Below are 13,419 nucleotides of genomic sequence, written 5' to 3'. Positions count from 1 at the left end.
TCACTCAGTTATCTTCCATAATATAACGAAGAGCAACTTTAAACTTACTATTGCGTATTTTTCTTGTTGCTTAGTCTGTGAAGGCTTGAGAAAGCCCAGGTTGCTGCTTCTAAGCACTGCCCAACGGACTCGTGGTAATGCCGGGCCCATCAATGACTCCATCAACGACCTGGAGTTGCAAAATCTAATAGTCCTTCAAAGTTCAAGGTCTTTGGTGTCACCGCTTCCTCAGTCGTCCAAATAGATATGGTCTCCGTATAGTTAGCCTTTACTCGGAAGTCAACTCGGCCTTGCAGGGAAAATGCTAATCCAGAGTAAGGACCAGAGAGAAGCCTTCAGGCAGCAGCAGGCAGTGTCAGAAGTAAGTATATAACCTACCCGCTTCAGCCGGCTGCTCGGCTGTTCAGAGCAGCTGCCGGGTGCTCAGGAGTGTGGCTCTGCTTCATACTCTGCATGGCGTGCTGCTAACAGAAAAGGACCACGCACTTCAGAGTGCAAAGTGCACATCTGTGTGAGGAAACAGGGGTTGGGGGGGCGGGGCTGGAGGCATGTGTGCGGCCACATGTGCGGAGTCTTCACAGAAGGACACAGACAACTGTTTAGGGTGGCTACCACCAGGGGGAAACGGGAAAGTCATGTTAGAGCCCAGAGAATCTTTGTTTTCCATTGACGGTTCTTTCTATAGTTTGAATTTTTGTCACTTAACATAGTACTTTAAATTTTACACATAAATCTATAAATGATGTAAACATGTAAGCAAGAGTACATATTATAAAATATTCTTCAAACACAAATACTCTATTAAATTGCCATAAACCAATGCAGTATCCCAAAGTGTCAGCATTTTGGCTTAATAATCTCAAATTGCTGATTTTAAGAGCCACAGGAATGAGCGTGTGGTTCAGTGGTGAAGTCCCTGCCTGGCAAACATGAGGCCTTGGGTGCAAGCTCTGGGGGCACACCTATAATCCCAGCACTCAGGGAGGCAGAGGCAAGTAGAGCTCTGTGAGTTCGAGGCCAGCCCAGTCTACAGAGCAAGCTCCAGGACAGCCAGGGCTACCCTGAGAAACCCTGTCTTGGGGGCGGGGAAAAAAAGAAGACACAGCATGATAAAGGCCTATTACTTTGGAGGAAAATGCCAAATGACAGCTCTCCTTGGGGAAACTACGAACACAGGCAAGTGGGTACGGGAACTGCTGGCACAAGTCTAGCTGCTTCTAAGCCAGTGGGTTAGGGCTACCAAATGCTGTCAGAATTTCCGATGCATGTGCCCTCAGACCCAGTCGCCACTTCAGAGATTTTCCTCGGAGGGCCATTTTGACACATGAGAGAATGCTTACACTCCAGATTATCTGCTCTGTGTTTGTTGGGGCTAGAGGAAGACAGTCTCACACACCCATGCTCGGGACCGAACTTTTGTAATAAAAACTATTGGAACTTTTTGCAATAGGAAGACTGAGAAAAAGACATAACATATAACTATTAATTAGACATGAGTTGAATTAATTATGGCATGTGTGCATGACAAAATATACTAATACTAAAATATCAACTCCAAATCTCCCAAATGGAAAAGACCTCTCATATATATATTATATATTATAAGACATTGTCAAATATATATATATATATTCCCACTTGTATGAAAAAGATGGTGGATTTATAAGAGATATAAGCTTCACAGACTCCTAGAAAGATATGTGCTGGGGTGAGGGTCAAAGCAGGGGACTTTCCCCCGAACCCTGGTGACCGCTCTTTAGGCTTCCTAGCCACATGAATATTTGACTCCTGCAAAGTGTCTTCCTCCTTTCCTATTGCTCTGCCCAAGCACAGCCAGGAGCTGCTGCAGCCATCTGGAAACCATAAGGGGATCCGGGCTGAGGGAAAGGGGACAGTGAGCAAGGCAGAGGAGGAGAACACAAGGATGGCAGCACCAGGGGCTGAGTTACCCAGCATTCTCTCGTGGGATCTCTTACATCAGCCAGCTCCTTAAAGCCACTTTGGCTGTGTTAGCTGTTCCTTGCGGCTGAGAGGATCCTAACGGCATGGTGAACCAAATTCACAGGCAGTGAGCTCACAGGCAAGCATGTGATTTCATCTTCTTGCAAACAGCCTACTTTCATTCGTCTCATGGCTTACAGAGTCTAGATACAATTTCTACTCCGCCATCCCACCTAGGCTGACTCCCAAACACAGCCATCGGGCATGTGCTGTGATAAGCTCGGGTATGCAAGCATCTAGTGTATAGATTCCTCTGGGTACACTCCTAAGGAGGGGTACTGCTGGATCAAACGGTGGCTCTATTTTTTTTGCGGCACCCCCATAATGCCTTCCACAACAGCTGGGGTAATCTGCCTGTTGCCAGCAGTTTCTCCCACTCTTACCAGTATTTGCTGCTGTTTGTTTTCCAGATGGCAGGCATTGGGGTGAGACAGAACCTTAATAATTTGGGGTGCTGATAACTGAGCCCAGGACTTGAGACTGTAACCCATGCTCCCAGCCACCAGCAGCCTCTGATAAGGATGCACTCCTCCTCATGTAGCTGTGCCGTCCTCTGGACCAGCAGAGTCCAATTTAGAGAGTCCTGCCTATGGCCATATCTTGAAATGTTTTCCTCTAGATGACGCAGAGTTTCGGGTCTTACATAAGTTTTCAGTCCGCTCTGAACTGTGAGAGACAGACATCCAGCTTCTGTCTTTAAAGTGTGGGTCGCCAGTTTTCCCAGCACCACTTGTCAAAGAGGCTGTCTGTTCTCCAGTGTGGAGAATGTTCTGGCTGTAGCTGTGTGGGTTTGCTTCCGGGCCCCGCTATTCTGTTCACCAGTCCAGGTGTCCTGTTCCATGCCAGTCCCATGCTGGCTTTGCTCATGTGGCTCGGTAATCTGAAGTCTGATACTGTGACATCTCTGCTGAGTGCTAACTAGTAGGGCAGCAGGCCCACATGCTTATCTGTTGGATTACTCAACAGAAGCAGGGAGGCACAGACAAAGCATATGTGTCTCCCCGGCCCCAGCTCGGCACCACGTGGAGCATCCATGGCTAACACGGGGCCCCAGCTTCTCTCACAGGAGTGGGAGTCATGTGACCACCTACGCAGGCTCCCCACTGACACAAAGGATGAGGCACTTTCCTGCCGAGTTCATTTGACTTGTGGACTTTTAATTTCCTGTCATGGTATGTGTCACTGTATGGATATCCCGGGGGGGGGGGGCAACTCCCTGGACTATATACCCAGCTAAGCTACAGAGAGCAGGTGCTGCCTGAGCTGGCTGCAGGCTGCCACATCCCCAAGGAGCAGGATGGCAGCAGGCACACCCCAGGCACCCTGTGCTTGATCATAGCACTCTGGCAACCTCACCCACTCTTTACACTGCCAGGGGACTTCCGTGTTCCTAGCTGCACTTGTACCTCCTTGGCCTATCTACCCCAGGTTTACTTAAACAGAGAAAAGTAAAGCTTCACCAGTGTCAGCTCCGCCTTCCAGAAAATCTGGGGCATTATCAGACTTCTGGGCATAACTAGAGGATAAGTTTGCATACTGTCGGAGGCAACTAATGACGGGAGTGCGTAGCCCTTAGCCACTTCCTACTAACAGAGATGTTGGTCTGGTGTTTACATCAGCACTACATCAAGCATAAATGCACGATTTCTTTAGAAACCTATGTACTACTGGGTACAAATCCTTCCTATAAACCATTTAACTGATATAAAACATTCCATGATGTAAAATGAGAGCGGGTATATTTTTCCAACCTGGGCCACGTCATCCCTTGGCAACCTAGTGCTCTCCCACTACCAGGAGGTCACCAGATGCCAGACTTAGGGCAGACACCTGATTGCTGTAGCATACTCAGCCCAGAACTCCTGGTCTGCAGCAATCCTCCAGCCTCAGCCTTCTGATAGTTGGGACTATAGGCATGTGCCATCATGCTCTATAAGAGAGGTCATATTTTTGTTTCTTTGTTTGTTTGTTTTTCAAGACAGAGTTTCTCTGTGTAGCCTTGGCTGTCCTGGACTCATTTTGTAGACCAGGCTGGCCTCGAACTCACAGAGATCTGCCTGCCTCTGCCTCCTGAGTGCTGGGATTACAGCTTTATGTCACTGGGCCTGGCAGAAAGGTTTTTTCATGTAAGATTTTCTTGTGCGTACTTGGGCTGCCCACACAGTGATATAAAATACATTCTGTACAGTCCTCGCATTTTCAGTAGATCAAAAGAAAAGTGTATGTCTAAAGTTCAAGTGCTTACATTCAGAGAAAATGTGACATTTCCTTGTCATTGTCTTTTAATTCTAGTGGGCAGCCATCGTGTTAGCATCACCTTCTTGACACAAAGCTACCAACGTAACTTCCCATTCCCATAATCCTGTGTGGCTCGTGGTGTGAAGTTAAGCTTAGCCAGCCAGCCACCCACAACAGTCGAGTTAATCGCATAATCTCAGAGCCCATCACAGCACAGTGGAGTATACAATGGTTCTTCTTTCTCTTTACAAAGCTCTAGCTAATTGTGAGGCTCAGTGATGCTCTGAAGGCAAAGGGCAGCGGGCTTTCAAGGCAGAAGCTGTGCCATTGCTTATCCCCTTCCAAGGGACACTGTCACACCGTGGCTTCTTTAACAACTGTCCAAATACCTAACTTAGCCAACCATTGCTTATTTAGACGCAGGATACTGCCCAGAACAATGATGGGTAAGTAATCTGCAAGGTAAAATGAAGACTCAGTCACATGAGGGCCTCACATTCAATTATGGGATCAGCAAATTCATGTCTGCTTAAAGGAAGTGTTAATTCAAACTGACGTTTGCCAGTATGCTTCTCTCCCTAATAAGCTGCATGTGAGGAGGAGAGGGGCGGAAAGGCGCAGTGGGAGATTCCTGGGAATGAGGGGCATGGCCTTCGCAAAGCAAGCAGATGTGAGACGCCTCAGCTTCAGTGTCCCTTCTCTCAGTGATGCCCTTGAGGTTCCTCCATCAACAATGGTGCCATCTCCCTGGCTAGTTAGAGCACGGGCACCGACCTGGGAGCCTGTTCTCACAGCCCTGCATCTCACAGCCCTGCAGCTGAGTCCCTAGGGACCTTCCTAATAGTATTTTGGAGTAGCTTTTATCTAGCATGCATTTCTTACTGGTTGGACTTTCCTAGGCCGTCTACAGGACTTGCACACACAGATGTGCTCCAGTTAGGGTGGGCACAACGGAGTTAACTAATTCCCCTTCAACCATCTACCATCTGCTTTCTCCTATGTTCTCATGGTGATTGACTCCTACTTGGCACATTGACTTCTCACACAAGCCAGGAGGCAGCTTCTGTGAAGTGGGCCACCACTCCTCAGCCGTCACTTCTCTTGACAGTGCTTATGTACTACTTTTCAAACCCAACCTCTCTGGAAGCTTACTGAAGAAAAAGCTGTGTGTGCCCGGCATGCACGGCCCTTGGCTCTACCTTGAGAAAAGAGACATAAGTCAGCCAGTGACCTTAAATGTTGTTGCAACCTCTGCAATTCATGTATCATTGTTTTCGTTTCTTCTCAGTCTGGTCTCTCTGTCCCCAAGACACCCCAGCCATTACCAGCAAACTAATGTGTCCAGGTGGGTGGATCAACCTTAATACAGAGGACCAGCAGGAGGCAGCCCTAGGGACAAAATTAAAAGATTCTCAGGCCTCCAACCAAAACCCAAACCACCTTTGCTCTGAACCCGCCAAGTTCCCTAAAATGCCCCCCATCAATTCATTTGTTTTGGTTTAAATCCTAGGATCTGGGGAGCCCGAATAACATACATGGAAGATAAGCTCCTACTCAACACTGGTCCTCCAGCTGGAAGTGACCTAAGACTGTCTGCTAGTGAACACGGCACCAGGCAGCACCCCGGGCACTGGAGGGGGACAGCTGGAAGGTTGAGCAGAACCAGGGCAGCACATGAAAAAGACTGGCCAAGGAAGTAAGCATGTGATAGGTGAGAGACAGGTCTGTAGGCTCAATTTTCTTAGCAAATATATTTCTTTACAAACCGATTAACCGAGAGTACGTCACTTATAACCCGACTAACGTAAACAATAGGAAGAGGAGATTAAATAATACAATAACAAAACCATAAAGATATCAGTTCCAAGGAATGATTCTCCTGGCATAATGACATAATCAGCAGGATTTCTTCTGCTGGAACCTGAAGTAACCAGAACCCGGAACCTCAGCAGGAGCAGGCAGCCCCAAAGCCTTCCCTCAAGCAGTTGTCTCTAGGAGCGTCTCGAAGTGATGAACAGCCAAAACTATCCCAAGTCTCCAAAGGCCCCGCCTCTCGTTTTTGGCTCACATTTATACCTCCTCTCAGCACTTGCTCAAGAATGTTTTTCAGCTGCTTAATAACCAATCTCCCCCACATGGTGGTTCGACTTCTGAGAGGATAAACATCACCTGCTCTCTCACAAGTCTTTTTTCTCATCCCCCACTTGTGAGCTAAACAAAAAACATGTTTATCTCTCCTCTCTCCGTCAAAGGTCCTCACACCTGGCAGCAGCATGAGCTTCCCCTGACCCGGTGGAGTCACAATGCTCCGGTGATGGCATCTTCTTTACAGACATTCCACTGTCTACAAAGCTCTTACTGCCAATCGCCTATCTGGTCCTAACAATTAAAAGGGGAGGGGGGAGAACAGAATATGTGGTCCAGTTTTAAAATCAATGAACTGGAACCCCAGATGACTGAGGGCCTACTATGCCGCCTGGTCCAGCTCTTTCGGTTATGTAAAGATTACAGTTTGCTATCTAGGGACTGGAGAGATGATTCAATGGTTACAACCCTATACTGCTCTTGCAAAGTACCTGAGTTCAGTTCCTAGCACCTACACCGGGAGACTTAAAACCACCATTAGCTTCAAGTCCAACAGGCTCTGATGCCTATGGCTTCAAGGGCACCTGCACTCACGTGCATATATATCTGCACGGATGCACATGCGCACACACACAAATGGTTTTTAAAAAACCCTTCTAAAAAAAGATTTTATATCTAAACGCCAACCTCTTCAACAGATTGACTTTAAAACTGATACCCCTCCTGCCTCCTTCTGAAAGGTGATACTATAAGGAGCTGCCAGTTAACAGTGTCTGGTGCCTAGACACAGAATAACGTACCTGCAGCTCTCTGACGGGACACAGAGTCTAACCTGCTACCTGCTGAATACCTCCAGGAGCCTCCCCAGACTCACTGCCATTTAGACCTCAGCGGGTGTGTGAACAGGTGTTTGCACTTTTTGCTTTTCCTTTCTCTGCCTAGGGAAGGCGGAGGCAGGAGGATCTCTGTGAGTTCAAGTCCAGCCTGGTCTACATAGAGTCCCAGGTCTAGAACTGCACAGTGAGACCCTGGCACAGAAAAATAGGGGGAGGGGGAGGCACAAGGCAGTCATTTTCAAGTCACCCAAGACCTTGTGAAAACACTGACACTAATCCACAAGCTGGGAGCTGCGATTCTGAAGGCTTAACCTGAGACCAGGGTGGAAGTGATGACAGATGCCGAGATACAGAGATGCCATGACTGCGAGAGGGATAGAGGACAGGTAAGATGGGGCAAGAACAAGAAAACCCGAACCACATAGCTTCTCATTCTTCAGGTGGCCCCTTGGCATTATCGAATGGCAGTTAATGAAGAGCAATTGCTGCAGTCTGGTGCTTGCAGCTTCTTACCAAATGCTAAGGATCACTGTCCACCGTGGTCATGTCCACTGTCACATGGGGGGGGGGGGGTCAAGCCTCTCCTTGTCCTCGGCCCACCCTCCCTTGGCTACCATTCTCCCTCCATTTCCTACCAACTGCCTGTTGACTGCCCCCCCCCCCTCCAGTGTCTCACTGTGGCCCAGGCTGGCCTACAAATCCCAGCAGTCCCCCCTCAGTCTCACAAGCAGCCAGGTTCCCAGGGTGGGCAACTACACTTGGCCTGTTACTTCCTTCTCTTCCTCACAAAGGTGAAGGCTCTTACTTGATCTTCTCACCTTGAATTCCTCTGCTCACCTGTCTTGGTCCACCAACCTGAACCATTAGTCCTCATCACGTCACACACACACACACACACACACACACACACACACACTCTCTCTCTCTCTCTCTCTCTCTCTCTCTCTCTCTCCCTTTCCCTCTCTCTCTCTCTCTATGCCAGAGAGCACTAAGGAGCCTGAGTTTGGTGGCCCCACGAGCTTCTGCCTCCATGTTCAAACCCTCCCAGGACACGACTCTTTGATGCCTAACCCCAACTTCAGTGTTCACAAAAACAACTTCACTTCACCTTGCTTTCTATATTTCAAAAATTCTGACGCCTTGGCTTACCTGTGCCTGAGAAGCACGGCCCCAACAGGAACAGGCTGCTGCTCCCCCTGCAGCTCGCTAGTCCTAGGACTGTGGTTTGCAAGCCTAGCTGTTTATGACAGCCACCTGGGACCACCCTCCCCAGCTTGGAGTGACCATTTGAGGTGGGCGTGGCAGTGTTTCTGGTGGGAAACTACATTCTCCCTGAGAACTAGGCAGAAGCTGATTCCCCTGACTCTCTACCATGGATGCATTGCTCCCTCACTGCTAGAGCACTGAAGAGAGAGGTTTTTCTTCTGAGTTCCTTTCCTTCTGTGATGTTCCCAACCTCGAATTTAAGTTCCAGAAGCAGGGACAGGCTAAAGATGTAATAATGGATCCTTCGTTAACTCGGGCTATGGAGGCGGAGGTCAGCGCAGCTGTCTGCTATATGCAGTGCCAATCACAGGCTGGTGGGGAACCTGGAGGAGAAGACAGCCGGGGAACCCCCTTCTCCCTGTGACCTCCCCCCTAGTCTCACCAGGACTCCATTTTCAACAAGCCAACTTCAGTAGTTTGCCAGGCAGAAAACCCAGAGAATGCAAAAGACTATTTCTGGCCATAACCTCCATTAAGTATGCCCCACCTACCATGAGCATAAGCTGAACGCACCGGGCTTACTGAATCCTGGAAATTAATGAAAACTAAGCCCAGTAGGAAGATACCATCAGATGCTGTAAACACGCAGGTTTTATAAAGAACAGGAAGGATGCTGAAAACAGCTGTCGTAACTGCACATCAGTCCTCAGGGGCCGGGCGGGGTATCCCTGTAAATGAAAGCATCTTACCTGATCAGATCTGGCTCCGCACCCTCGTTCTTAAACGAAGCCAGCAGCAGTCTCTCTCGGGTGACGAGGTCATCCAGAAGGTTCTGTCTTCGATCCCCCTCCAGCTGTGTTCTGCAGTCGGTTGTTAAGGACCAACAGTGGGTGGCTTAGCTCATTTCCCTATGCCACTATTAACCCTTCACGTCACCTGCAGCCATTACAGGCTCCACCCACCGCTACCCAGAAGACTCTGTTTTCTTTTCCTGACTTTCAGCTTCTTTCAGCTCTTCAGGTAAATGACTGGCACTGTACCTCTGCAAACAGATAATTCTCAGACACTGACATAGATCACTGAAAAGTGCACGAGGTAAAAAGACTTTTAACTTGTTTTCTTTTGCCAGTGAGCAGTCTACCAAGGCAGTCTGGATCCATGAGCCCTTCAGCCACAGGTGTTAGCATCTAAGGGAGTTAGCATACCCCCTGATACTCTAAGCTGGGACCTGGATGAGTCCCAGCAGTGCAAAAGCAAACCCAAAGCACACTGCCTGCAAAAGCTAAGGTTTGGAAAGGAGGAGGGGTCTCCACCGTGTGTAATAGCTCCTATGGAGGCTTCCTCAAGGCTGCTTTTGTGTGACAATGCGCTGTGAAAGCTGTTTCTGTCGGCTCATTAGTTAAAAGTACTACAGGATCTTCGTGAGGAACTACACGCGAGCTGTATCTGATGTGTTATTCCAGTAAGAGTGGCAGACTAGGGTCCTGAGGGCACTTTCACCTGTGGAGATGGCTGCTTCTTTACTGTTGTTGGTGTGTGTGTGTTGATAGGTGTGTGTGTGTGTGTGTGTGTGTGTTTGTGTGTGTGTGTGTGCTCATGTAAAGGTCAGAGGACAACTGTGGGGTCTGCTCTCTTCTCCTCCTTTACGTGGACTCCCAGGACCCGACTCGGCCCTCCGGGCCTGCATGGCCAGTGTTTTACCTGCTAAAACCGGCACTGGCCGTGACTGTTTCTTTCCATGTGACTCCAGATCACTTCCATCTTTGGGTAGGCTTTTGGTACTGGACTTGACTCCAGAGCCATTGGATTTACTGCCAAGCCACACCCTCAGCCAATCCAAAACTGGTTTTTTTGTTTGTCTCCCTGAGACTGAGTTACAGTGTGGCCAAGCTGGTCTCCAACTCCTCCTCAGCTTCCCGGGTGCAGGGTTACACAGAGTGTGAACTGTGGACAGCCAAGGTCTACTTGCTAGCTTTCTTGAAACAAAATATTAGACGCAAAGTTCTGTGCGCTCGGAAACGGAACTGAGGAAGGGCTCAGTGGATGGCCTGCCTGGCCTGCGAGCCTGAGGGCTTGAGTCTGGATTGGCAACGTCTTTGGAAAGCCGAGCCTCTAACAGCGGTGCACACCTCTAACCCCAGCCCTGATGGGAAGTGGCTGGCCAGTTTAGCCAAATCCTTGAATGGGGCTCACCGAGAGACCTCTATCAAAGAAAGACGTGAGATGAGAGGGGAAAACGCACGACAGTGCCCTCTGGCCTCCTCATCCATGTGTACACACACATACACACACACACACACACACACACACACACACACACACACCAAGAAAGGCAAACGAAATGTTGAAGAAAACTCACCAAGGATGGGCTACAGGAAGTAAACAGTTTTGGAAAAATGTGTCTGACCTCAGACACAAAAAGGAAAATAAGCAGCCCCTTCAGAAAGCCCTGGTTGTGTGTGACTTTGATTTTTAATTTTTAGGTTGTGTGTTTGTTTTGTTTTGAACCAAGTGGGTGTTAACACACATCTGAAAGGCTGGCAACGTGAAGCAGGCCGCCGGCCACCCACACCTATTGTGGCAACAAGAGTAAAGAGGAGAGACACTGCTTCAGGTGACAGATTCTCTTCTTTGTAGAAAGGGACCATAAGGGGCTGGTGAGATGTGTCAGCTGGGAAGGTGCTGACCACCAAGCCCGAGGCCCTGAGTTTGCTTCCTGGGACCCACGTGGTGGAAGAAGAGGACTGATTCCCTCAGGGCCTCTAAGTGCTGCATGTGCACCACAGTGTAAGTGTGCCCACACAAGCATACAGTACATACACAGATAAATACATGTAACAGCAAACTTTAAAGGGGTTACAAAACATTATGTTCAGGTCCCAAAAGTTTCTGAGAACTCGACAGAACCAAGGATTAGCATCACTATTGCCTGGGAGGGAAATGCATAGCTCAAGGATCTACAAGTTCTGCTGTTAATTTTGTACAGAAAAGCACTGGCCAGCCAGTAGGAACAATAAACAAATCTAGGCCAAAAAAAAAAAAAAAAAAAAAAAGCCCTCCCTCAGTAAGAGTTATTAGAAAAATCATAAATCTCCTAAACCTAAGTCTTTGAGCCACAGTCATTCTGCATATTAAAAAAAATAATAATAATAAATGAATTCTCTCAAGAGTCCAACATGCCACACTTCCCTGGGTCAAATCACTACCATGACTTTTCCACTTCCCAGTGATGGCAGTCACCAAGTCCCCATCGTGGAAATCAGGAAATAGCAACCGTAGCTAAGAAACAGAAACCTCAAATATTCCTCTTCTTTAGTTAAAAACAAAAGGCCAAATATTAGCCTTTGATCACTGCCAATCAAAAACAAGTATCTATGTCTTTCAAATTACTGATAAACTGCTAATAAAGCAGAAAGCCTTTATTTAATGTAAACAAAGTTCCTTGGGGTGATGAGGCAGAGAGAAAACAGAAGCTGACACAAGAATTACACAGAACACAGCAAAACGGAAATTCTACGCTGTGGGGCTATTAGTTGTGTCCCAATATCAGCCCCCTGGATATTGCTCAACTTCCTCACTCACCTTTCAGTTTGTAGAGATTTCAGTATCCAACCTCCCAAGCAACCATACACTGGACATATGTACAATGAGCAAACGTCCAGGGTTAAAATTATGAACAAATTCAAATGGCTCTGAAATTTGAACATTAAAAGACAAACCTGTACAAGCATTATTAGGAGAATGCATAGAAGAATATTTTGTTTCTTTGTTTTTTAGGTTTTTGGCTTTTTGAGACAGGGTTTCTCTGTGTAGCCTTGACTATCCTGGACTTGCTTTGTAGACCAGGCTGGCCTCGAACTCACAGCGATCCGCCTGCCTCTGCCTCCCGAGTGCTGGGATTAAAGGCATGCGCCACCACCGCCCAGCTCATAGAAGAATATTTTAATAATCTTGAATGAGAAAAATCTTTCCAGGAAAGAATAAAAATCTACAGATATTTAAGAAAAACCTAGACGATGTGACTACATGAAACATGGGGTGTGTGTGTGCGTGCGCGCGCGTGCGTGTGTGTGTGCGTGTGTGTGTGTGTGTGTGTGTGTGTGTGTGTGTGTGTTATATCTGTATGGGCAGTTCATTCGCACAGGGAGGCCAGAGGTCTACCTTGGGCATCTTCCTATATTGCTTTCCACTTTGATTTTGAGGCAGGGCCTCTCACTGAACCCAGAGATCCCTGACTTCCCAGACTGTGCCAGGCTTTTATGTGAGGGGTAGGGCCCAAACTCAAGTCCCCAGGCTAGCACAGCAAGCACTTTGTCCACCAAGCCCTCTCCGCAGTCCAATTATATAAAAGGTAACGTCTCTGCAAAATAAAATTGCTAGTGACAAAACGTAGGCAAAGGGCATAATACAACAAAGAACAGGGTCACCACAACCTCTAGTGGAAAGACAGTTGCACGTGCGTAAAAGAAACACAAGCTTCAAGATCCCACCTTTAACTATCACATTAGAAAACTGGCAAGAAGTCTGGAGAGGACTCAGGAAGGAGGCACTTGCCTATCTCCCTGAGGGGAATGTAACCAACTGCCAGGCTGCCTTCCATGAACCTAACAAAACCTCAAAGTGACAGTCCCAACAGATCCACTCAGATATGCAAATGCAAGGACTTGAGAGCACAGAAGTTCACCGGAAGCGTCCTGAACACCCACCAACAGGGAACTAAGGCATCCGTGCAATGCTGTGATTTCAAGTTGAAAAGAGGAGCTGCTTATGATTGGTGATGGTGGTGACTGACAGTTCTGGGTACTCACAAGGGCAGAGGGCATATGGGAATTGTTTTACATGAAATAAGCTCCAAGTGTTCAACCATGTACTAAAAAGAAACAAAAGACCCAGGAACATATTACAAAGTACTCCCTTTCCTACCTGAAGAATTCCACATTCATTTAAAATATGTATGTATGTATGCATATATGCATGTATGTATGTATTTACTGCCTAGGAAAGTCTGAGACAAGAAACCCCAACTATTCACATCACAGATTATGAAGAATGA

The 13,419-nt window shown here is 47.7% G+C and overlaps 1 protein-coding gene across 1 annotated transcript in view; it reads right to left on the bottom strand.

Annotated features, from left to right (window-relative positions):
* The window catches only part of Stx8 (syntaxin 8), a 229,475-nt gene that overhangs the window by 200,090 nt on the left and 15,966 nt on the right, over positions 1–13,419 (bottom strand). The window contains exon 4 of the mRNA XM_051168484.1: positions 9,116–9,226. Coding sequence (XP_051024441.1) covers positions 9,116–9,226 — 111 coding nt within the window. The remainder of the gene's footprint in view (positions 1–9,115; positions 9,227–13,419) is intronic.

This window comes from Acomys russatus, chromosome 25 (assembly GCF_903995435.1).
Source record: "Acomys russatus chromosome 25, mAcoRus1.1, whole genome shotgun sequence".
Lineage (NCBI taxonomy): Eukaryota > Metazoa > Chordata > Mammalia > Rodentia > Muridae > Acomys > Acomys russatus.
This window is presented reverse-complemented; position numbering and strand designations above follow the sequence as displayed.